At 44.0% G+C, this 23,329-nt stretch overlaps 1 protein-coding gene across 2 annotated transcripts in view; it reads right to left on the reverse strand.

The window, feature by feature from the left end:
• Positions 1-19,804, reverse strand: part of LMCD1 (LIM and cysteine rich domains 1) — a 57,809-nt gene extending 38,005 nt beyond the window's left edge. The window contains exon 1 of one of the 2 annotated variants that reach the window (XM_037055711.1): positions 19,599-19,804. Coding sequence is in view for 1 of the 2 variants with exons in the window: in XM_037055710.1 (XP_036911605.1) it covers positions 19,599-19,640 (42 nt within the window). In the remaining variant the exon portion in view is untranslated. The remainder of the gene's footprint in view (positions 1-19,598) is intronic. The other variant, XM_037055710.1, reaches the window with a different exon arrangement.
• Positions 19,805-23,329: the final 3,525 nt, after the last annotated feature.

Consider the following 23,329-nt stretch of genomic DNA (forward strand, 5'->3'; position numbering starts at 1 on the left):
AGAACATTTTTCAGGGGTTTGCAGCTCTTGGAAAGGCTGACACAAAAGACATTTGGACAGAAGAAGTGTAGCAATTCTGGGAAACAGTCTGCATGGCCAGGCTCCTGCTCTCAGCTTGAAGCGGGCAGCAGCGAAGTATTTGCAGAATAGCTTTTATCTTTCAAAGGCAATGGGGCTACATGATCAGATCTGTGTGAGGGGTCAAGGAGAATCTAGGACTCTGGACTCCTTTGTTTGACATTCTTTTGGCAGAGCCCAGGCAGAAAAGCAGCCAGCCTCTTCTGTGCCTGTGTCTTGCCGATAGCTGATGTTTACGTGTGGTTGTACCCAACACAGGTCCAAAAGTCTGATGTATAAGGGACCCTGCTGGGCTGAAGGAGATGTGGCCACCAACTGGGACAGCGTGCACGGGGAACTGCATATATGCAGGCTGACAAAAACAGCTGAGGGGTGAAACCTTTCTCTTCTGTTTTTGAGAACGTCCCAGTGTCTAGAAAAGTCAGCCTATTATTTGAGGGGTTCCCTGCTGAACTGATACAGTCAGTGGGAGGAGGGTCCTCCTGCCCCCCACAACTCCAGACTCCCTATGGATCTTTCCAAGCCAGATTCCCGGGGGGGGGGGCACTTTCTCTGACAATGAGAGGGATCCATGCAGGTCAAGAGCTGTCCCGGCATTGCTTGCTGAACTAAGTGTTTCCAGGGGCTCCAATGCAGTCTTTTTCCCCCTTTCTTTCTTGAAATGGTCTTTTTTTCCTTTCTTGGGCAGGCCTTACCAGCTTTTTGGGAGATGTAAGTTAAGTCACCAGCCTCACTATGGGCTAGAAATTATCCAGATCCCCTGGGGAATCTCATCTAGAGATTTACCAAGTAGCTTGTTGAGGGGGGTGTCACAATAAAAGAAAATAAAGTCTGAGTAGGGTCTCTCGACTCTCCCACTTCCTAAATGAGAACAAGCTGTTGGTGTTGCCAGGCCTAATATCTTCAGGTTGCACTTGGAAAGTAAAGTCTAATTGACTTCATGGTTCTTAGGTTTCGGCTCCAAATAGACTGACTCCTCAAGTAGAAAACTGTAAGTTTGAGGCCAGTACTTCCTTGTTGTACCTCCCATACTTTATAAGACTCTCCTGATTTCAGTGGCCAGATGTTTGCGTATAAGGATGTAATTTGGTGTGCGCATGTGTGAGTGCCCATGTCTGATTTCTTAACTTGCAGCATTACTGATCTTTCCAAGGATAACACGCTGTTATTGGAATAACTTTGGAAGTGGGGGAGACTTAGCAAACCAAGTTGGAGAATTTTCACTCTTGCCTATTTGAATCTTACTATCTTAAAAGGAAGCGTGCCGTGTGTGAACGTGCAGCACTGTTACTAAGAAGTCTGCAGGCTTTGCTGTGCAGATGATTCCTGCTGGGAAATCTCAGGCCCAAATTCTTAGGGTAACTTATACGAGGTTTGACAATGGAGGCATTCACACACATGTGCGCACACACCACCCTTTCATCCAATATTGCTGCCTTGATGTTAAGAAAAACACTTGTGTTTTGGTGTAATGCCTTTAGCAAAACCTTTTTTTCCATTTAAAACAAGTATCCTTCTTATAAATGGCTTCCCTCTTCTCTTTCGTGCTATCGTATGTTTTTAAAACTAACATTCAACACACATTCAAATACTTCCTTTTCCTGGTTTTACCCCTACACAATGCAGTAGTTGTACAGACTTCATATAGTTGAACTCCATGTTGAAGAAAATCTGACATAAGAAAATCACAGATTCTTAGAGATGAAAGTAATTTAGAGAATACTTAGGTCAGGTTTTTCTAAGTGCAGTTGTATGAAACAGAAATTGGTCCATGGCTACTCACTTTGCAAATGATTCACTTGTAAGGTCTCACCTTTGAAGTTCATGTAACACACTTAAAGCGTAAAATCAGAACCGCAGAAGCCAGGCTCTTCTTCAGAAAATGACCTCCTGAGTAAATTCAGAATTATGCATTTACCAAGTGCCCCAGGAATGACGACAGACTCCTGTAATGCCTGAGTCTGCCTACATTCAGTTCTGTGTGCTTGGACCATTTCTCTCTTCACTTAATGAATTCCTAATCTTCCTTCAACCTCTAACACACAGTCTGAGAACACCCTGCATCTCATATGTCTTCCTAGTACCCATCATGATTGTAACTATTTAATCATGGATGGAACTTCTGAATGTCATTCTTTTCTGCTAGACTGCAAGTATATGGGGACAGGGTCCCTGCCTAGCTAGTTCACTGCTCTATCACCAGTGCCTAAAACAACGCCTTGCAGTATCTTCCGTCAACTTCTGTTTGAAAAGCTTCTTTTTTATACTTCTGTTTTTGCCATTCACCAGTGTTTCTTGGTGCATGAAAAGCTAACACATCTGAGGCTGCTGCTTGCAGGAGGGGCTGGAAGAAAAAAGAACCACCCTGGTTTCCTCTGGTTTCCAGGATTCTAGCCTCCCCTGAAAGGGAAGGGGTTACCCAACCCCTTTAGCCAACTTCTTTGCTTCCCTTGGTGGCTCCCTCTTCCTTTTAAGGTTCTAGCATTGGCTCTTGTGTTCTCTACATTCTCATCATGTTATTTTCTCATGCATGAATCTACTCAAATGGCTTCAACCATTCCCTCCAGCTCTTAGCTTTACCTCCTGGAGTGTCTTCAGTGCTTGGGATCTCTTCATGTATAGATCAACAGAACTGCCAGCTCACCTTCTTTGCCACCCAAACCTACTGGTTCTTGCATGTTTACGGTATCCCTGCCCACGCAGTCACACGGACCTGCAGTCTGAACACCGATCAACCGCTCGAGGAAAGAAGCCTTGGAAAGAAAGCTCTTCTGATTGGGCAGAGCCCAAATTTCCCTCACTGAGACACCTGTTTCTAGTTTGTGTCAATTCCTTTCACAGTGTACCCCAGAAGGTAGGAAATGTTCCCCTGATGGAGAGCCAGTTTCTGAACCTTCTGGAAGGTGACTCACTAGAGAAAATCAGACTCTTTTTAGAGAAACTCAGAATGTAGCAACCACACACAGGCTTTCCATGAAACAGAATATATACAAGCACTAGGAAATTGTGAAAACCCAGGCCAATCCATGAGAATCATTAAGTTCTGCAGACTTTCCATGGCATTTCTGGCCTTGGCTCTCTGCTTTGGAATATCCCTTTATCCACGCCTGCCCTTGAAATAATTTGCTGGCAAAGCACTGGGCGAGTACTGTTCATGTTGGAGCTTGGGGAGTTGAACCTGAGCCCTGGCTATTTTTTTCACTACCTGTGTGACCCCGGCAAGCAATTTCTGCTGTCTGAAACTTGATTTATTTTCATCTTTAAAGATTTTATTCATTTATTTCTAGAGAGGGGGTGGTGGGGAGAAAGAAAGAAACACCAATGTGTGGTTGCCTCTTATGTGCCCCCAATTGGGGACCTGGCCCACAACCCAGACATGCGCCCTAGACTGAGAATCAAACCAGTGGCCCTTTGGTCACAGGCTGGCGCTCAATCCACTGAGCCACACCAGCCCAGGCTTTTTTTTTTTTTTTCATCTTTAAAATGGATCAGAACCCCTATTGGTTTCATGGGGTGGTTGTGAGAATCAACTATGATGATGCATGTAAAATGCTCTGAAAACTGAAGTTCTATAGACATAAGGGACTATCAGATAAGATATATTTATGGGACTCCGTGTTCCTCCTTCATTAATTTTGTTCTCAATATACCATGAGGGTGGTTACTTATTTATATTTTTTCTTTAAACAAATGACTTTCAAAACTTATTTCTTGAAAAAATACATTTATCCCTAAAATATATAAAAAATAGAAAGTAGCCTGGCTGACGTGGCAGCAGGTTGAGTGCCCACCTGCAAACAAAAAGGTCACGGTTCGATTCCCAGTCAGGGCACATGCCTGGGCTGCAGGCCAGGTCCCCAGCAGGGGGCGTGAGAGGCAGCCAGTGGATGTATCTCTCACATGCCATGTTTCTCTCCCTCTTTCTCCCTCCCTTTCCCTCTCTCTAAAAACAAATAAATGAAATCTTGAAAACTATAAAGTAACCATGAAAATACAGTAACTATGAAACACTATTATTAAAATCTAGCTAATACTATTGCTTTCTCAAAGCTCTGAGCCTGAGAAGCACCCTCTGTGTGTTTCAAGTGGACTTGGGGAGAGCGTTTGAGGCCTCAGAGACATTTCAGCACCAGGTGGAGACTGTTTCCTTGACATAATCTGAAGGGTGAGAGGGCTGAAGAGGGAGAACATTCTAATGTGTTTCAATTCGTAAATGCATGTCTGTGTACCAGCTAAGTCCATCTGTGACCAACATGTGCACAGTCCATCCTTGAACTCTGTACACACATTGGGTATAGGTGGGAAAAGGTACAGAGGGAAGAGTGTGCAGCTGTGGACTGGGTTTCCTACATTTAATTTGCATCCATCACACTAGTTCCCAGATTTTGCCATGTATAATGTGTACCTTTTTGCCTACATTTTTGAAGGAAAAATAAGGATGCGCATTATACATGGGTCTAATGATCACATACCATGGTTATAATAATGGGTATAATAATCCTGTATATAGTGTGCACAAAACCGTGGGTGTGTGTTATACATAGGAGCACATTTTACACAGCAAAATATGCATATCGTCATGGCAATTTACTTAGTCCCTGAATCTGAGCTTACTCCTCTATAAAATGGGACTGGTGGAAACATTAGGAAAACACTGTAGAACTGTGCAGAACCATGCAGGCCTGGGGCCCATGCTTGATAAGAGCAGTTACTAGGCCCTAGTGCAAGAGCAAGGCTTCTGTTTTTGCCCCTCATATCAAGGGCAGGACATGGTTGAAGTTTCTGGTGTCTTGGTTCTGGGGAGTATGGGATAATCAATAAAACTAAGGAGAAAATGTGGCGGGCTATTTTTCTACTAGCAAAGTAAAGAACCGAATTAAAGTGATTAATTGAATTATTATAATTTTTAGAAGATGAGAAAAATATCAACCAAAGCAATCCTCCCCCCCCCCCCACCAAAACTTTGCCCAAACCATTATTCACTATTTCAAAAGAGTATTTGCAGTCAGCTCGGTGTCAAGGACTTGGCTAAAATTATAAAGCACCTAGAGGTGTTGATATTAAGTGTTTTTTAAAAAGAGACTGCCAACTCTAAGTCTTCAGGATAAGAAGAAATATGATGGGCCCAGGGCCTTCTCAGAATTTCCTGCACTTCAAAGAGCATGTACTTGGCAATGATTCTACAACTTTCCTGAATTTGGTCAACGTGGCTGAGGAAAGGCAAAACTCTTAAAATCCACATGGATGGAACTTTTTCACTGGCCCTATTTGGGAATAAATATTCATCAAGGACGAGAAACTTAAAGTAGATAGCGGTCTGAGCTATGAGTTGTTTGGATTAAATTTCAGCCAATTTTCAGTTGTCTCGCTGGCTCTCGTCTCTCAGGAGGGCCAGGTCTCCTGAGATGTGGCTGCTGTCGTCTAGAGACCTGAGCCGACAGCCTCCCCAGACCATGGAAACCACTGGAGTTTGTTCTCCAGAGACTTCCAGCCAGAAACAGGGGGCCTTGGGTTCAGATGAAGGTTCGAGTTAGGGGTCTGAAGGAAGGAAACACGTCAAACGCTTGGCTCACCCGCCATCCCGAAATCAATCCTTTTGTAGACAAGTCTGCAGGAGATAATAAACTTGGAACTAGACATTAGAATTCAGAGTCTGGCTTGGAATCCTGCTTCCCCAACCCTCTCACTCTCATTTCCTTTTCATCTTAAGATCATTCCTAAACATCACCAAGGAAAACATCCTCCCCACTCCCCTGGCTCCACTCCTACCCCACCAGTTCTGATCTTGGTCCATGAATCAGGTTTTAGGTTGAGCAACATGTGTTGGGCACTGGGAGAGGTCAATGGTCTCACCGACTCTATTCTGTGTCTGTCTTGTGTTCTCTGCTCTCATGTTCTCTCTCCCTCTTTCTATCCCCCAAGATCCCTTGTCTCCAGGAAGCAGAACCGACTTGCTCTTGCTTCTTTCCATATCCTCCCTTCTCGCTCCTTTATCCTTATTTTATTCCATTTCCTTTTCCGTCCATTGACATTTTCGAGCCCTTGCTGTATGCCAGGCTTTCTGGGGGCACACAAAGGAGCATAAGGTGTGGTCCCTGACTCAAGCCTGTAAGTTGAGGATTTAGGCACCTGCAGGATATGACGGCACAGGAGTTAATCCGGCAGGGCTGCCTGCATGTGTTCCAGCACCATTCAGAAAACAAGTCTGTTAGTAGGAGAGTAAATGCATGCTAGGAGTTCTGAGGAGAGAGACCCTGGTCTGCACGGACAGCTTCGTGGAGGAGGGAGCTGGGGAATGGACAGAGTGTGTCCTCTGGACAAGTGCTGTCAGCATGCGCGTGAGGAAGAAAACATATGGCTAGGGAACGAGTGACACATCAGTATGGGGGCAGTAGAATGTTGCAGTGAGAGGTAAGGCTGAAAAGGGACTCAACCACACAGAAACTTTAGTTCCAGACTACAGTCGATGGGAACATCCCAAAGAACCCTTAGGGGCAGATCCCTGGGACAAAGCTGTCCATCGGCATGAGCGCTCCACGGGCTGCAGCGAGAACCTAGCCCTCCGCCTCCTGCCCCCACATCCTGCTGCTGTTTGGACACATAGCACTTTCCAATTATTTCTCAAATATTGCCTTTTTTTTACTTCTAACAGTGTTTCAAGGAAAATTTACATGTAGTAAAAATTCACAGATCTCAAGTATTCACTTGATTATATGTATATTCCCTTTGACCACCGTTCAGAGAAAGACAGAACACTTCCCGGGCCCCAGAAGGTCCCCTCACGCCCCTTTCTAGTCAATAACCACCTCTCATTATAAACAGACTCACTATCCTGACTTCTATCGCCATGGACTGATTTTGACTGGTTTTGAGGATCACATAAATGGGATTACACAGTACGTAGGTTTTTGTGTCTGACATCTCTCAAACATATTTAAGATTATTCTTGTAGCAAATATTAGATATTTTTACTACTAATTAGTTTTCTGTTGTATAAATATAAAAATAATTTGTTTATCCATTTTCCAATTGATGGAGGTTGGAATTATTTCCAGTGTTTGGCTATTATAAATAAAGCTGGTCCAAATATTCTTGCTCAAGTTTTTTGTGTGGACAGTAGTGAGCCTTTTTCTTGGCTATATACCTAGAAGTGAAACTGCTGGACCAGAGGGTAAGTATACATTTAAATTTATTATAAGCAACCAGTTTTCCAAGATGATTGTATCATTTTACATTCTCCCTGGCAATATATGAGTTCAAGTTGCTCCACATCTTTGTCAACACTTGCCATTGTCGTTATTTAATTTCACCATTCTGTTGGGTATGTAGTGCTATCTCATTATCATTTTAATTTGTATTTCTTTGATGAGTAATGAGGTTTTTTACCTTTTCCTACACTGATTAGTCATCTAGACACCTTCCTTTTGGACATGTCAAGTCACTTATTTTTTAAAAAAGTTAGATTGCCTTTTAAAATTATTGATTTTAGAGGTTGTTTACATATTCTGGACACAATCCTTTGTCAGATATATGTATTGGGAATATTTTCTTTCTGTGGATTGTCTTTCACTGTCTTAGTGGTATCTTTTAATGAAAGCGAGTTAATTTTAATGACAAGCTTTCATATTTATTGAATATGGAATGAACATTTAATATTTATTGAATATGGAATGAACATTTCATATTCATTTCCTCCAGATGGAAAGGTCACAAGGATAGAAAACTCAGATGATCCTACCACTCCTTTGGCATTCCATATAGTAATAAGCCACGACAACTTTGCAAGTCATTTTAAAAAGCCTTTAAAAGGTATTTTCTTTATTTTCCAAGGTTTTCAGCTTTTCCTACCTAGCCTTCTCTGATTTCGTATTACCCTTCCCTCCGTTTTATAAATTAAGTACTTTGCACATGAAACAGAGCTAATTTTGCATTAATATTTATGACGAGGGTTTGGAGCACTTGTCAGAGAGCTTTGAAATTTCCTATTCCATTCCCTTGGCACATTTTCCACTCAAAAAACTCTCTTCTAAGACGCAGGAGAGTTTGGTGGTGTGGAAGTGGCCTTGCCCACTGGCTAATGATGGGAGGAGAGGGAACCACCTGCCCAGATGGAGGAGGGGCCACGGGTCACAAAACTGATGCTGAACAAACCTCGGGGGTTGTGTGTCGGTCATCTCACTCAGCTAAAAGCATGTCCGGTCTCCTGAAAGGCAGGAAGTAACCCCAACATAGATGGTCTCGCCTTAATCCTGACTCATGAGTAGGAGATGGTTGGTGAATCAGAACAAAAATGTTTTAAACAGTGGCCAGTGCATCTTGAACTAAGGCAGCAGAGAGAACCAATGGGAAAAAGTTGGAAAGTGAGAGAGAGAGATTTTAGCTCAAATCAGAAAGAGCTAATAATTAGAAAGGTTACAAAAAACCAGATCTCTTTAGGAGGTACAAGTGCTCACCAGTGGTATTCTTACCCATCTGGCTGCCCAGTTCATCTCACGTTTAAGGTTTTAGATGGGGAGCTTGGACAAAAATAGAGTTTGGAAGTCTTTCTGGACTTGAAATACTATGAAACCCTAAATTCTAATCTGTGTTTTTCTACTAACAAGCTCTGTGACCTTGGGTAAGTCACTAACTGTCAGATATAGCTCCTTGTCTGTTAAACAAGGAAGTTGACCTGGAGAATCTCTAAGGTCCATTCCACTGCTTAAAAATAAATTCTGATTGTTGAAATACACAGTACAAGAATTATGTGAATGGGTATATGATTATTTCCCTTGGGATGGCCCCAGTCAGGGCCGGGCCCAAGGAAGGGCACAGAGCAGGTGACAGCAGATGTCCTAATCAGTGTGCACCTTACAGCTGTGTTCCCCCTGCAGGCTGTTTGGGCCTGCTGGCCGTGGAAAAGGACAGGGAACCCAGCTTTCTACCCAAACTTTCTTCTTCTTCAGGTCCTTCCAAACACAGGGATGATTCTCATAATCTCCTTTTCTCAGTTACTTGGCACAGAATCATCTGGAATCTTTTTTCCCCCCTTGGTTTAATGTACCATATGTAACTGACAAAAATCAAGAACAATCATCCCAGTGGCATTTTGATACTGGACTATGTATTTTTTTTATTTTGATGCATCCTCTGCTCTAACACAGGACAAAGAAGCACACGTATTTATAGACCAAGTCAGAAATCTGAAATCGGAGCAGTGCAACATTCTGGATCTTGTCTGTCAAGTCCCCCTATTTCATAAGCTGGTTTTCTTCATCACAGTTCACTGGGGAATCCTCCTGGGGCTTCTGCTCCTCTAATAACCATTGAAATGGCATCGGAGACTACAGGTGAAGGCTCTTTGAAACGTTTTCACATTTTCACACAGGCAGTGTGCTGAATCTGGGGGTGGTGGTGGTGGTGGTGTTTTGTTCCTTGCTTCCAATGTTTATTGCCTATCTTCAGTTATCTTTTGTTTTCTTCTCTTACAACATGAATCTACATTTTCCTGCCAAAACTTCAAACTCCGTGAGGCTGGGTTTGCTGGTGCTCACTGCTGGGCTCAGGGGAGTTAAGACGTTTTCTGCAGGCCAGCTCAGCAGGCCCTGCCGTCCTATGACCCCAAAGGGTTCTGGTTGCGAGGCAAGAAGAACAAGATCTCAGATGAGAGAGTAACAGACATGCATCATGGATTGATACAGAAGGACGTGATTCTCCAAAGTGGAAGATGGATGATACTCCCCAGTTAGAAGTTACACAGGATGGCACACACGGGTGTCAGGCTTGGAAGGCATAAAACTGGACGGTGACCTGATCCTAATAGCTCATTCATCCTTGTCTTTCAACACCTGGCTCAAATGTCACCTCTTTAGTCAGCCTTCCCTGACCTCTCCAGGTAAGGTGAAGAACTTGATATCACGGAGTTCCATGTGTGCCTCTGCTCGAGGTCTTTAGACACTGGTGTGATCTTCGATGGCTGAACTGGCTGTTCCTTTTCTGACAACATCAGCCTCTGGGATTCCTTTCCTTTTACTTCTCTGTTTCCCAGCTTACTCCCTGGCATATAATGCTTGCATAATATGTTTACACAAAATGAATTTTTAAAGCTGGGCAAAGCAGAGGTAGAAATAAGTTTCATGAAAATATTTTTATTCTCTTTACCACTTCACTCTCATGAGTCCCTTTAGCAGTGGTAAACAACTCATATTTAATACACATTCATGATTTGTCAAGTACTGGGTTAAGAACTTAATAGATTAATGTTGTGAGGAAAACAATTTTAGGCCCATTTTACTGATGAAGAAACTGAGGCTCAGAGTTAATGTAACTTGTCCAAGGTAATAGGAAACGTGGCAGAACTGAGATTCAAACTCAGTTTTTCTACCCCAAGTACCTCAGATCTCAATCTTCTCGAGTTGTGTGCATGTGTGTGTTTATATATGTACATGTATATATTTGTGTATGAGTATGCAGAATACTGTTAAAGTTTTATTTCAATAGAGGTCTTAAGATAGTTAGATTCTTTTGACTGACACAAAAGCATCCCTTCTCAGAACAATATTTTAAGTGCATATAATAAAATACATAGAACTACAAAGGAAACTGATTTTACTGAAATAATATCAATATACAAATGTGCGATTTAGTAACATTCATGTCTTGATTAAATTAATTAACAAGATCTACCAGTGGATCTAATCACTACTGTTGCAGACGGGAGATAAGGACATGGGGCACCTGCCACCACCGGGATAGGTTATGAAAATCTGAGTTTTCCATCTGGTATCAAGGGCACAGAGCCTGCATCTAGCTCTCTTTTCCTAATGTAAATGTCATGTGCAATAGCTTTGATATTTTTAAAAAAGCACAGGGGCTGCTAAACCGCCAGGGCTTTTGTCTTCATTCACAATGGAAGGAAATGCTGAAATTAAGTTAGAGGTTGTGGGTATAAAGATGCAACATTCTTAATTTACATTTCTTGGTACCCCAACTCTATCCACAGATCCCTGGTTTTTAACCTCTCTTCTATCTCCTGACAAGATTAAAAAAAATATCCTTTCCAGACTTCCTCTAGAATAAGAAGCTCCAAGTGCTGACCCCTTCCCATATTAAGGCCAGATCATCCTAACAAGGATACCACTGACCACAGGGCCAGGGCTGGGGTGGGGAGGACAGGTGGCGGGAGGTGGGTGGGTAGCTTTCCTCTGGGCTAAGGGCAGGGCTGGACTCTCCCTCCACCTCTACCAGCCAACAGATGAGCAAGGTCAGTCACCTCAGTGCTCAGACTCATAAATCAGTACCTGGAAATGCCACTTAGTCATACAGCCCAAATAGATGCTGTCTTCTTAAGGCAGGTTTATTATGGAGTCTTAGTCAGACAGGAGCCCTTTCCCTGTGCTCCTGCCCTTTGGTGCCCGATACCAATACCATGAAGGACAGAGCCTCTGAAGACATAGACTGAGCACAGACAACTTGTCTACCACCACTGGTCTGCAAGGAGGCTGACGTGGCCACTGGTTACTAGTGGCATCTAGGAGCTGCCAGTGGTGGTCAGTCCCCCTTGCCCCAAACTTCCCTTCATTCAATGCTGTTTAAATGCAACAATTGGGAGAAGATTTATGCTCTTTCCACTGTTACACTGGAGAGACGACCAGGGTTGGGGTGTGGATCAGATGTGTGCTGTGCTAGAAGATCTGAGGGAAGGTAGGGTAGCAAAGGAGGAGAAAGAGGGGTGTGTGTGTGTGTGTGTGTGTGTGTGTGTGTGTGGTGGCACAAAAGATCATAGAACACTGGCATTACTTGGCATTTCCCCACCTTTATGAGAAATAAATTCCACCAGACTCAAGTTTACATGGCTGGGACCAAAACTTTCTTATTCACTGTCCTGTATTCAGCACTCGGCACAGCACCTGACACATAGTATGTGCTGAATAAATAAATAAGACATCTGAGGCTTGGTGAAGGTAAGTGCCTGTGTAAGATCACGTTTGGGGCCAATGACTGGCTGCCTCTCCAGGCAAGGGAAGGGCTGCTTTTTGGAAATGTGGCAACCAGATACTCAGGGCAAACTGTTGTCATTGTCATGATTTTGCATATATGAAGCCTGAATATATTTATGGCTAGGTCTAAGTTTAGCTACAAAGAGAAGGTCCTGTAATCTGATACCTTAGAAGCCACATGTGACGTAAGTAAGCTGGACTTGGTCTTCCAAGTTCCAGCATGTAACTACCTCTGGGATTTCTGCTGTGTGCTGATGGGGAGGATTCCAATAACAGCAGGAGGAAATAGTTTTTGAGCCCTTTCTATGCACCTAGGCAATTTACGTGCTTTATCTCATTAATTATTGTTTAAATATAGAACTTATTAACTGGACCTCACGCTCCTCCAATGAAGAACCAGGACATGATTCTTCACATGAGGAACATGAGGTCCAGAAAGAAAAAGTGACTTGGCAAAGGTTGCAGACATAGTAAATGGCAGAATACGAGTCACATCTGGGTGTCTGTGCTTGCAACTGCCATGTGACTAACCACTCCTCAAAATGGCCTCAGCCTTATGGCCAAAGCTAAGTTCATAGCCAAAATGTTCACTTGACCTTCTGAAGTTTGAGGGCATAAAGTGGACATGAAATCAGAGTATTCTGAGCATGGAAGTGATGGAATATAGAACATACCCATTTCTCCTTCATTCATCAAAGATACTGAGAGTCAGTGTGCCCCTCAATTATGTCACAGGTAAGTTTTGGATACACCATTTCTCCCCCATGTCCCATCTGCAACATTAAGGGATTGATTAAGCAAAAAATCACTAGATTCTGTTCAGCTCTTTTATATAATAATTCATTTGCATTTTCTCCAAAGATTGGTTTCACAAAGGAGCCAATGTTTTAAAACAGGAGGAAAAGAAAAACGATCCATAAAGAAATCATGTGGATTTGAAATTCAGATTCACACGCTGAACCCTGGTGCTCCTTTGTCCTGCAAGAACCAGTTGCCAAATGGAGCCTTTGGTTTCTGCCCCCTCAGCAATCTTATCCCTTTGAAATCATGTCCTGGTAGGGGCTTGGGCCATGTTTTGCTTGGTCCTGATTCACGTGCTATTGGGTAGACCATGAGTCAGCCAGACCAGGCAGGGATACACAAGCTTATTCCTAGGCTAGAATTCCCTGGAAGCTCTGGGCCTGAGATCTCTAGGATCTCTTTTTTCCTTCTTGTCAAGTGCTACTGCTTCTTCAGTGATTTCGGGATAACGCTGTAGGACTCCTTAGATTGTCCCCCCATCAGCCTAGAACTCTTCCCTAAAGAAGCCTACCAGTCTATAGACAAACAGGAACCAGGTGAACTCTGGAAAGCCCTTGCTCTACATATCCCTGGGGAATGGCTTTGACTTGGTGTGGGTGGCGGTTTATTATCTGGTAGTGACCAAGAGATACCAGAGAGGTACAGAGGCCTAGTAACAGTCAGCAAATGCTGGGTGATTCCTGAATCAGACTATCACTGTGTAGGAAGACCTCGATCTCTATGAAACTCATAGTAATAACCATAGTCTCTCTCCATTTGACTTCTGCTGCTGATGAAAACCTTCTTGCTTCTTCTTGTGGTGGAAAGAGCTTATGTTTCGGAATTAGAGAAAACTGGGTTTGTGTCCCTGACCTGCCATCATGTGATCTTAGGCAAATCACTGAAACTCTTGGCCTTAATTCACTCGTGTGTAAAAAGGACATTAATACTTTTGCATGGTAGTCCTTAAGGATACAGGAGATGAAGTGAGAGAAGATGTGTGCGTTCAAGAAGTATTTTTCCTTCCTCGGTTGTATCTTTCCTCCAATCTGTCTGTCCTAACAGAGGACAGATGAATCAGTCTTCCTACAGAGTTCTTAGGGGACAAGAACACATACAAATGGTAAAAGTAAGGCCAAACATGTCCCTTCTGAGAAAAAGAATGTAAAAAGGTTTGCTTCTCATATAAAAGAGCAGACAATGGGTCAAAAGGTGATCTGGGAACTTCACAAGGCTTTGTCATTGCATCCTTGTTTCTGTTTTTGTGAAAACAACTTTTGTGTAAACTTTGTGAATTTACACTTCAGATACTGGGACTTAGATGCAAAATGTAAATCTCAGCCACTAAAAAGTCTATAGGGGCACATGTGAGACCCAAGTTCTTGTTTAATTCTTTCCATAAAAGCTTTACAGAAAACATTTCTTGAGCTTCTGTAGATCTGTACCACTGATACGGGCAAAGCTCCACAATGGGTGCAGGACACACCAAATGTTCCATGAGGAGTTAACGAAATGTCATGCTCTAGAGGGACTCCTGTAGAAGTGACTGGCCCTGAATCTGGTGAGACTGTGGCAGCTGCCAGCCAAATAAAAGGGGCGGGGGGGGGGGGGGGGGGGGGGGGGTAGGTTTCCAGACAAAGGCACTTAAAAAGCAACAGCTGTCTCTTCTTCTGGGTGTCTTGAAAAGCTATTTTACAATTCTGCTTCCAGTGAAACAGACTTTTAGGTCTATTTTTCCATAATCATTTGTTATTTGGGAGACAGTCTGGTGTACAAGAAGGGTCAGTGTGCTAGAATTTCTCATTCATGGTCTGCCACTTCCTAGGAAAAGTGACCCGCCCAAAGTCACCCAGTGCATAAATGCCTGCAGTTATTGTAATGACTCAACTCCTTCCCAGAAAAGTTGTCTCAGAATAAATAGTTAAACAATATTGGATGAACACTAGGGACATAAGAACTCCCAAGGTCTGGACTTAAATAACGTATTTTTATTTCATACATGTTCTTTTGAATATGCAACTTGGAAAGAAAGAGTCTACTTTTAAAAGTCAAGTCAAATGCCTCTACTAAATGTGACTCTAGTGGCTTGCAGGAAGGTACATTCCCTCACTTCTCTGCTCCTTATTTGTTCTCACTAGAAGTGGCTGGAGTCAGGGTGGAAAGAAGGATACACATAAGGGGCTGTGCATCTGTCCCTCCTTCTTGGTCCCCAGCCTTTGCTGAATTCTATTCTTTTTCTTACTTGTCATCTTTGGTCAGTTAATGTGGAGAGATTAAATTGTAGGATCTTTGGAGGGGAATAGTAAAGTATTTTTCCACTGTCCTACCTGGAGAACTGTTGTAAGCCCTGGGCAAGGAGAAGGTCTTGGAGTTTAAACGGATTAGATTAAAGCCTAGAGATGCTCTGTGATGAGGCCTTTCCCTGCCTCCTGTCACCACAGGGGAAACTCAGTCATCAGTTCCCAGCTCCACATATTCAGACATGTCTGCATAATATGACAAGCATCAGCAATTTACCAAGTAATCGCTTCAGCATCTGTTTTTGGACATTGTTTAAGAAGGTCTTAGGTCGTTTATTTTTTTCTTCCTTTTCTCTCTTTCTGTTTCTTTCTTTTTATTTATTTTTTTAAATAAGGCTTTCTTTGGGGCCAAATTGCTTATACACCTATGGGCATGTCTCCAATGCCTTGTCTATTAAGGTTTTTAAGTGACAGCTTAATATATTTTTAAGATTGAGGGAGCCAGCGACGGTTCTCGAGGAGCCGTGTTTATGTTGGATTGGCTGGCCCAGGCGACACGCCAGCGGTTTTGCACACTGAAGGAACTGGAGGTGAAAGCAGGAAGGGCTGAGTACAGAGGGGAGGAGAAAGTCGAAGGACAGGAAAGCCAAGAGGGATGTGATGTGGACAGGGTGGAGGGAGACGCCCAGCTGAACCTGGCAATGCACTTAGGAGAACTGTCATTGAACACTCCTCCAACATTGTGCTGAGGGGTGAAAAATAGAACCTTTTGGAGCCAGTCCATTGGCACATGCTTAGTCAACAGTGCACATGCTCTTAGATCTCTTTGTTCTAGTCCTTTCCGAATTCCTGCAAGTTCCTTGGCAGCCAAGGGGCCTGTATTCTTACAGGGCCCAACAGGCTTCAGGACACCTTCTCAGCAAACTCCGACAAGGGGTTTGAGCCCTGGGAACCTCAGTTTCCTCTCTCAAAAGTGAAAAGAACCCCATGTTCCTTTCCAGGACAGTTCTATGACTCCAGAGTAAAATGCTCAATGATTGGCCATCTTTGTTCTGTATAAGCGGATTTTATATCCGTTTGAGCTAGAATGATCTTTGGTTCTTGTCTGGCTGACCAATGGGTTTTGGTTATACTGAATGAAAATTATTTGCTCTAGTTATAAAGCAGCTATGAAGACAGGGGTGTCCTTCATTTACCAAAAGACTCCTTTCAGCATTCACATACCCACAGAAGTAAGCTGCCACTGGCAACAGTAATGGCCAACTCTGTTCAAGAGTTCATGTGCTGAGTCCATTTATATACATCATCTCATCTAATAATCACAGTCACCGTGGGGGGGTAGCTGCTGATATTGTCTCCCCAGTTTTCAGACAAGGACACAGACTCAGAAGTTAATTAGCTTGCCCAAGAGCACACAGCTAGTAAGTGGTGGAGCTGGGATTTGAACCCAGCTGTTTACAGGAATATTAATACTCGAAATTCTTAAATGCACTTAATAAACAATAGAAAAACAAATCCACAATAATGGTTGATTCCACCAAGAGAAATGGCATTAGGCCTTCAAAGCCCTTTGTTACCAAGAACTGTTGGCTATTGCATCATTCTAGGGGATTCTCTGTGCTACAAAACTGCTATTTCCCAGTAGAAAAATCAGTAACTGAAGAGCAGCCATCCAATAGGAGCATTTGCCTTAACTGTTTCTAAGCTTTGCTACTGTGTTTGTGACCCATGGTGAGTCCCTCAGTCTGCCCGGGATTGGTTCGTGGCATCTAAAACTACTCTGTGTTCTCTCTGGAAGACTTTTTGTGACATTCCAGCTGCTGGGGATTCCCTGCACCCCCTTCCCTTGGGGGCAGGACAGTGGGGACAGCTCGTATGCCATTTAAAACCACTTCTCATTTTGTCAATAGGTCCCTTGCAGCTCTCAGAGCCTATGAAATCGTTTTGAAATGTCTAAGTGTGATTATGCGCCCTGAAGCCAAACGTTATAAAACCCCACACTGTTACAGATTTAACAAGTAAATATGCAATAAAAGGTTTTCAGCATGCTGTCGATAGGACACAATGTTTAATCACTGCCGGAATGCTCAGCCAAGAGAGAGTCTACTCCCTTCCCTTGACTTTTTGAGTTGAAGACATTGGTTAAGCTACAAAGTGGCGATCTTCCTACTGATTGTCACAGTCCCAAGAGGTAAAAAATATCTGTCCTTTCATCTCTACCCACCACATTCTTTCTCTAAGCCTGTAATTGGATCTAAATGAAAAATAAACCCTTTGCAGGCTGAGAAAGTTGGCACCAGAGAGGGCAAGAAGGAGAACATGTTCCACCTCTAACCTAGATAATCACGATCTGCTATGCAAAGAAAAATGAAAACAAGACAAGGGAATACAGTTCAAATATCGTAAGAACTTTGTACAGTGACAGATGGGTACTGATCATGCGGATCACATCATAAGGTATAAGGCCACTGCAGGGTGGGGCCAGAGTAGGTTTACAGTTGTGAGTATGTGAAACACAAGAGTGTATTCTTATATTATTATTGTCTTATTTTCCATATGAACAATAAACCTCCTATTGCCCCACCCTGTAAATGTCATACATCCAAAAACTAATATATATCAATTGTACTTCAATTTACAAAAGAAATCAAGTTATAAAAGCGCAAAACAAAATAAAACAAGGCTTCCTCCAACTGTGGTCTTAATTTTCAGAGAGGAGGGGGGTTTGCATGGACCCTGTCTTGTATTATACACCAACCACCAGTCAGCTGGTGCTAAAGCCACTGAAGTCATCTGACTTTCCAGAGGAAAGTGGGACTCTGCCTATTTAGCCCTGAACTCTTGTACTTGGAATGAATTTGGTGAGGTAGTTCAGACAAACATCCTGGAGCTTCAAGTTAAAAAACATAATGCACAAAATGTACTGTTCGCGAACATTCTGGTCTTAGCTGAACGGATATTCAAAGGTTCACTTGTGATTTATTGAATCTTATTGTGTATGACATGCTTTGCTGGAACAGAGGTGGTTTGCCCTTAAGGAGTTTAGAAAGATGTGTAGAGAATTAAGAGCAGTGCATGCCTGACTCACTCGTAGGTAGAAATTAATAGGTATCTTACGATGGTCTAAAGTGTTATGAGAATTCCATAGGAGAGATGACTTGATTCTGCAAGTAGTCTGGCAAATGCAAGGCGGCATGGTACGTTCCAGAGAAATGCCCTGATGAAGTCTGACTCGGTATACACATTAAGACGGGTCCACTGGACTCTGTGGGAGTTTGCGAAGGTCAGCTGTGCAGTGGTGCAGCTATAAATCAGACGCATGAATGCTGAGCCTCTAAATGGCTGGCTTGCATTTTTATTTTGATTCTGACATAATTTCTCCCCCACCCTTGTTCTACCCCACAGGTAATGGCAAATGTCTAAGGAAGACTTTGCCCTGCAAGACCAAGTCCCCTGAAATTAGAGTTTTAAAATAACTGATTTAGAACTTCTTGGAGTACCTCTCCAATTAGTACCTAGGGTACTATCCCGATTCACGAATCCCTCAGTAAAGCCTATTAGATCCTTTTTAAAAGGTGGGTTGTGGGGGCGGAGACTGCTTTGGGAGATTAACCCACAGTGTACTATTACTGTTACTGCTGCTGGGAGGGAGGTGGGGACTATCATCCTGGCACTGGGAAAAGGGAAAGTGGCACTCAGAAAAGTGACTTGGCCAGTAGGGTGCAGCTAAGAAGTGTCAGCGTTTTAATGTTAAGGCTCTCCATAAGCTCGGCTGCCTGCTGGAACCAACTTTCTCTGACCCTGGGCTCTCTGACTCAGTTTCTCAATTGGCCTAGGCTGTCTCTGCTCCCTTCCAGCTCATGTTCTGACAGCCTGTGCCCTCTCCCAACCGCATTCAGGTAAGTAACCGGTGGGTGTTGGAGCTACAGGCACAGCTGCAGGCCCCTCCTGCAGTAATTCACCCGTGACCTTCTGGGCTCCGGGCCAGCCCTTCTTGAAAGGGAAACGTGCAGACCCTGGAGACAGAAATTAGTTCCCGTGCTCTGGAACTGCTGCCATTGCCAACATCACCCACTAAAGAAACATGTGTGTGGAAAACACAAAACACTAAGGTGAGGGAAAAAGAGGGGATTCCTTGTGAGTACATAGCACACGCCACTCCTCCCCCCAACGCTCACCTCAATCGCTGGAGGGGGAAGGGAGGGAAGGAAGGGAGGGTTCCCCCCACAGACCATTGGTTTAGCATGTAAAAAGTTAGGTTTTACTTTACCTAAATTTTAATTTGCATCACCAAAGAACTAAGAGCCATTGCAAATATTTTACACGACGGCCCCCCCTTTTTTTTGGCGGGGCGGGGGTTGCCTTTTAGTTTAAGCAAGTATTCCCAACTATTTGGTTTTCTGTGAAGTCTTGGAATTTAATGAGTTTCCTTCTCACTACTAGCTAAGTCTCCGCGAACACATGGGAAAGAGAAACGGGGAAAAGAAAGTGCCTAGGTAAATACAGACATATAGCAACTCACCTTCTGAACTCCTGGGTTGAGATCCTTGGCCACCTTTGCCATCTTCTTATGGGCTGGAGAAACAGCGCCCGGCTTCTCAGACAGAGGCGCGAGGGCGCTCAGCTGGGACAGCGGTGGCTGACTGGCCAACCAAGTTCGCGGGCCCAGGAGGAGCTCTGCGCGCAGCGGGGCGCGGCGGGCCCTTTAATTGGAGAGTGGGACTCCCTCTAAAACCTCGCCAGCCAATCCGCGCGGGAGCTCGCACTTGGCCAGCCAATCCCGGAGCGCCGCTCCCCCCAACTTTGGGAATCCAGGGCTGGGCCTGAGGCTACAGTTTAGCGAGCGCTGCCCTGACGTCAGTGCTGCAGCCCTCGCCTGCCCAGTCGGCTCGCCGCGGTTCCCGGAGCGGCAGGAATCCGTCCCCACGCCCTTCTCCTTTAAAGGACAATGGACAGAGGGTGGGGCGGGCCCCGGGGTCCGCGATTCATTCAGGTCAGAAGGGAGAGTGATCAAACAGGAAGGCGGAGGTATTTTTAGTGAGCCGGGTCCAAAAATAAATGCTGAGCAGTGTTCCCCTCCCACCCTTTCTGCCTTGTCGCGGGAGGCAGGTAGTATGCAGGGGCATTGCCTTATGACTAGCGCTTCCCAAACCTGGGCAAATCTCCGATCACCAGAGAGGAAGGGAAAGTCCAGAGAGTTATGAATTTTTTAACGTAATGTTTGTGAAGTATTAATATGCTTTTCCTAACTTGCTCTGTTGTAAATCCTCCTGATTCATCGAGGAAGACGAGAGTGTCCTGATTTTATAAATGCTAAGATGTACACTTTAAGTCCTTGCCGGCATGTTTTCTTACTGTGTCCTTGTGGTCTTCTCATTATTACCATGAACACGATCACTCCCATTTAACAGATGAGGAAATATGACCAGAGAGGTTAACTGGACTGAGGTTGAACTCTTCAGCAAGGTCTTAACCCTAGCCAGGGAGAACTCACCTGGGGAGAAGGGGCACAGGATAAAGCCATGATCTAGGAAATTCTTGCTGCAGCATCTAACATAACTCCTGGAGAGCCCTGGCCAGCTCTTCCCTCACTATGCCATGCTGTCTGCTTATAAATCCGCATTCCTCTCCTGAGTCAATTCCACAAACCCTACTGTGTATGGGTTTCCAGAGGCATTTTCCCTGCCTGGATGGAGGTGGAAACACAAGCCCCTTTTCACCCAGGAGAGAAAACTGCTGTCCTGTGAGTGTTGTCCTGTAGCCCACATTGGTAGTGCTACCTGCCAGAAACCAGGGCTCAAGTGGCTAAAATGAAAGCAGGTTGCAGGGAGATGGGACAATGGGTTTGTTTCAAAATACAACATGTGGGACTGATTTGGGGGGACAGGGAGAGCTGCAGGTCACATTCTAGGACTTTCTTATTGGAGGCACTTTTCCTTTGTAAAGTCCCATCCATTTGGTTCTTTACACACCATCATATCCAGCAATCCCAGATCTTAACCAATGATCCTAAATTGTGATTCCTTTTTCACATTCCCAGAAAGGGCTTTCTGACTGGGACTCCCTTTTTCCAAGATGAGGGATGGCCGTTTTCTTTTGTGAATTTCTGCTCTAGTTGGGGTTTGTCTTGCTCGATTCCCAGCTCTAGTTCCAATACCCACACATGACGGACGTTCAGAATGCATTTGTGGAACGAACGGAAGTTGGAGTCGGGCTTTTAATCAGCAGTGAGCTGGCAAGGTAAGACTAGGGAGAGAAGGGGCATTGCTACACCTGGTCTGGTTTGTCCAGGCTTCCAAGGTGGGCTGCATGTTAAACCAGTGTGCAAGATAATCCACAGCCAACAGAAGCCTGGCCTGAGAGAGGTTTCCACGTGAGTAGCCCTTTTTGTAGCAAAGCCGTGGAACAATAGTGCTGTACTGGGTTGTCATGCCCAAAGCCTTTATATTTCAGAGGTGTGGGAACAGCAGCCAGGAGAATAACAAAGGCAAGCTTTATCCCTTGCAAACTAGGCAGAAGCCTTTCCAGTGAAGTCATTTCCCACTCCCTTCCCAGGCACCTTCATGCCTCATCTTGAGAAATTGTTGTTCCATGGAATAGTTTTAATTTTATTAACTTTAACACTGTTGGCTCCAAACCCAAGACCCCCTTCCCCTCTCCTTATTTTTACCTTTGGCCTCAGTTTCAGTTAAGGGGTCAGATATCATGGCTGTGTCTCAGAGTGTGAGGATTGGAGCTGCTGCTTGGAGTAGCCCTCTCTCTTCTTTCTGTAAAAGAGCCTGTTGTGGCAGACAGATAATCCTGCTCCCTGCTAGAGCGTGCTCTCTCCCCAGCTGAGGATGCTGACTCTGATGCTTTCAACTTGGCTGGACACCTGGACAGACTACTATAATCTGGACTGTTCTGGAAAATGGGGGCAATGTGGCCATTACACCCCAGCCTCACTCCAACTCTGAGGTCCATTTGCTTCTCTTTGGGGAAAAAAACCAACAACAAAAAAACAGGGTCTCTTTCCCAGGCTAGAATATTAGAGAGATCTGACTTCTCCAAGGTTCATTACTTTGTGGTTCTGGAACTTACTAGAAGTTTCATTCATCCATCAAGCAGTTTGGGGGCACCTGCCTTTAGCCAAACTCTGTGCTATGTGCTGGGGACACACAGGTAAATTAAAGAATTTCTCTCCTTTAAGAACATGTTGGTGTAATAAATATCTGTGGGGCTCTCTCGTTGACAAAGCTCTCTGTTACTTGAACTTCCAAGACAACCACTCTGAGAGGTTGGGACAGTCAAGGACTCTAACCAAGAACTGAAATTCGAACTCGGAACTTCTAACTTCAGACGGTGGCCTTTCAATTACACTCCACTGCTTCCTAAAATGATTGTTGAGGACTGATGACGAGGAACAGAGTAGGCACCTGGAGTAAGATGATGGTGTTGTTCTCATCATTATCACTGGATTTGTCCTATCTGGGATTTCTGACTCATGCTCTCTTCACCACTCATTCGTTCATTCATTCAACAAACATTGAGCTGAGAACTACACTGGGTTAGTCCCTCAGCTGTGGATTCAGAAGACAGTGAATAAGACAGGAAAGTTCCTGCCCTCACATAGCTTCTTTCCTAGTGGGCAGAGACAGTCATTAAATAGGTAAACAGACAATTAGATAAGGTAACTACACACAGAGGATCTTAGAGGAAGCAAAAGGAGTAGGGATGCACTGGATGTGCCATTCCTTCAGATCAGGTGGTCCAGAAAAGCCTGAAGACAGAGGTGACATGTGAGCTGAGACCAGAAGAAGGAGAATGAGTCACCTATGAGTAGAGCCACCATGGAAAGAGCATTCCAGAAGGTTGGAGTCATGTGTACAAGGACCCTAAGATGGACATGAGCATGCTATGTTAGAGAGACCATAAGGTTAGTGTGGCTGGAGGGTAATGAGGGACAGGAAGAACACATGAGAGGACCTGAGAGAGGTAGTCAGGGATTAGATCGTATTGGGCCCAGAAGTCACACAACGGGGGCTTAAATTTCTGTCTGACAACAGTGAGAAGCTATAGATCATTGCTTTCTAACTGAGGCATAACATATGCCATTTCATAGTTTCTAGTAGCCACATTAGAAAAAGTGGAAAGAAACAGGTGAACTGTTTAGATTTTATTTATCCAAAATCTAGTCATTTCCATCTGTGACTGACATAAAATGTTATTGAGATATTTTATTCTTTCAAGCTACACCGTTGAAATTTGGTGGGT

This window comes from Sturnira hondurensis, unplaced genomic scaffold (assembly GCF_014824575.4).
Source record: "Sturnira hondurensis isolate 20B ecotype Veracruz unplaced genomic scaffold, ASM1482457v3 Scaffold0008723, whole genome shotgun sequence".
In the NCBI taxonomy this organism is placed as follows: domain Eukaryota; kingdom Metazoa; phylum Chordata; class Mammalia; order Chiroptera; family Phyllostomidae; genus Sturnira; species Sturnira hondurensis.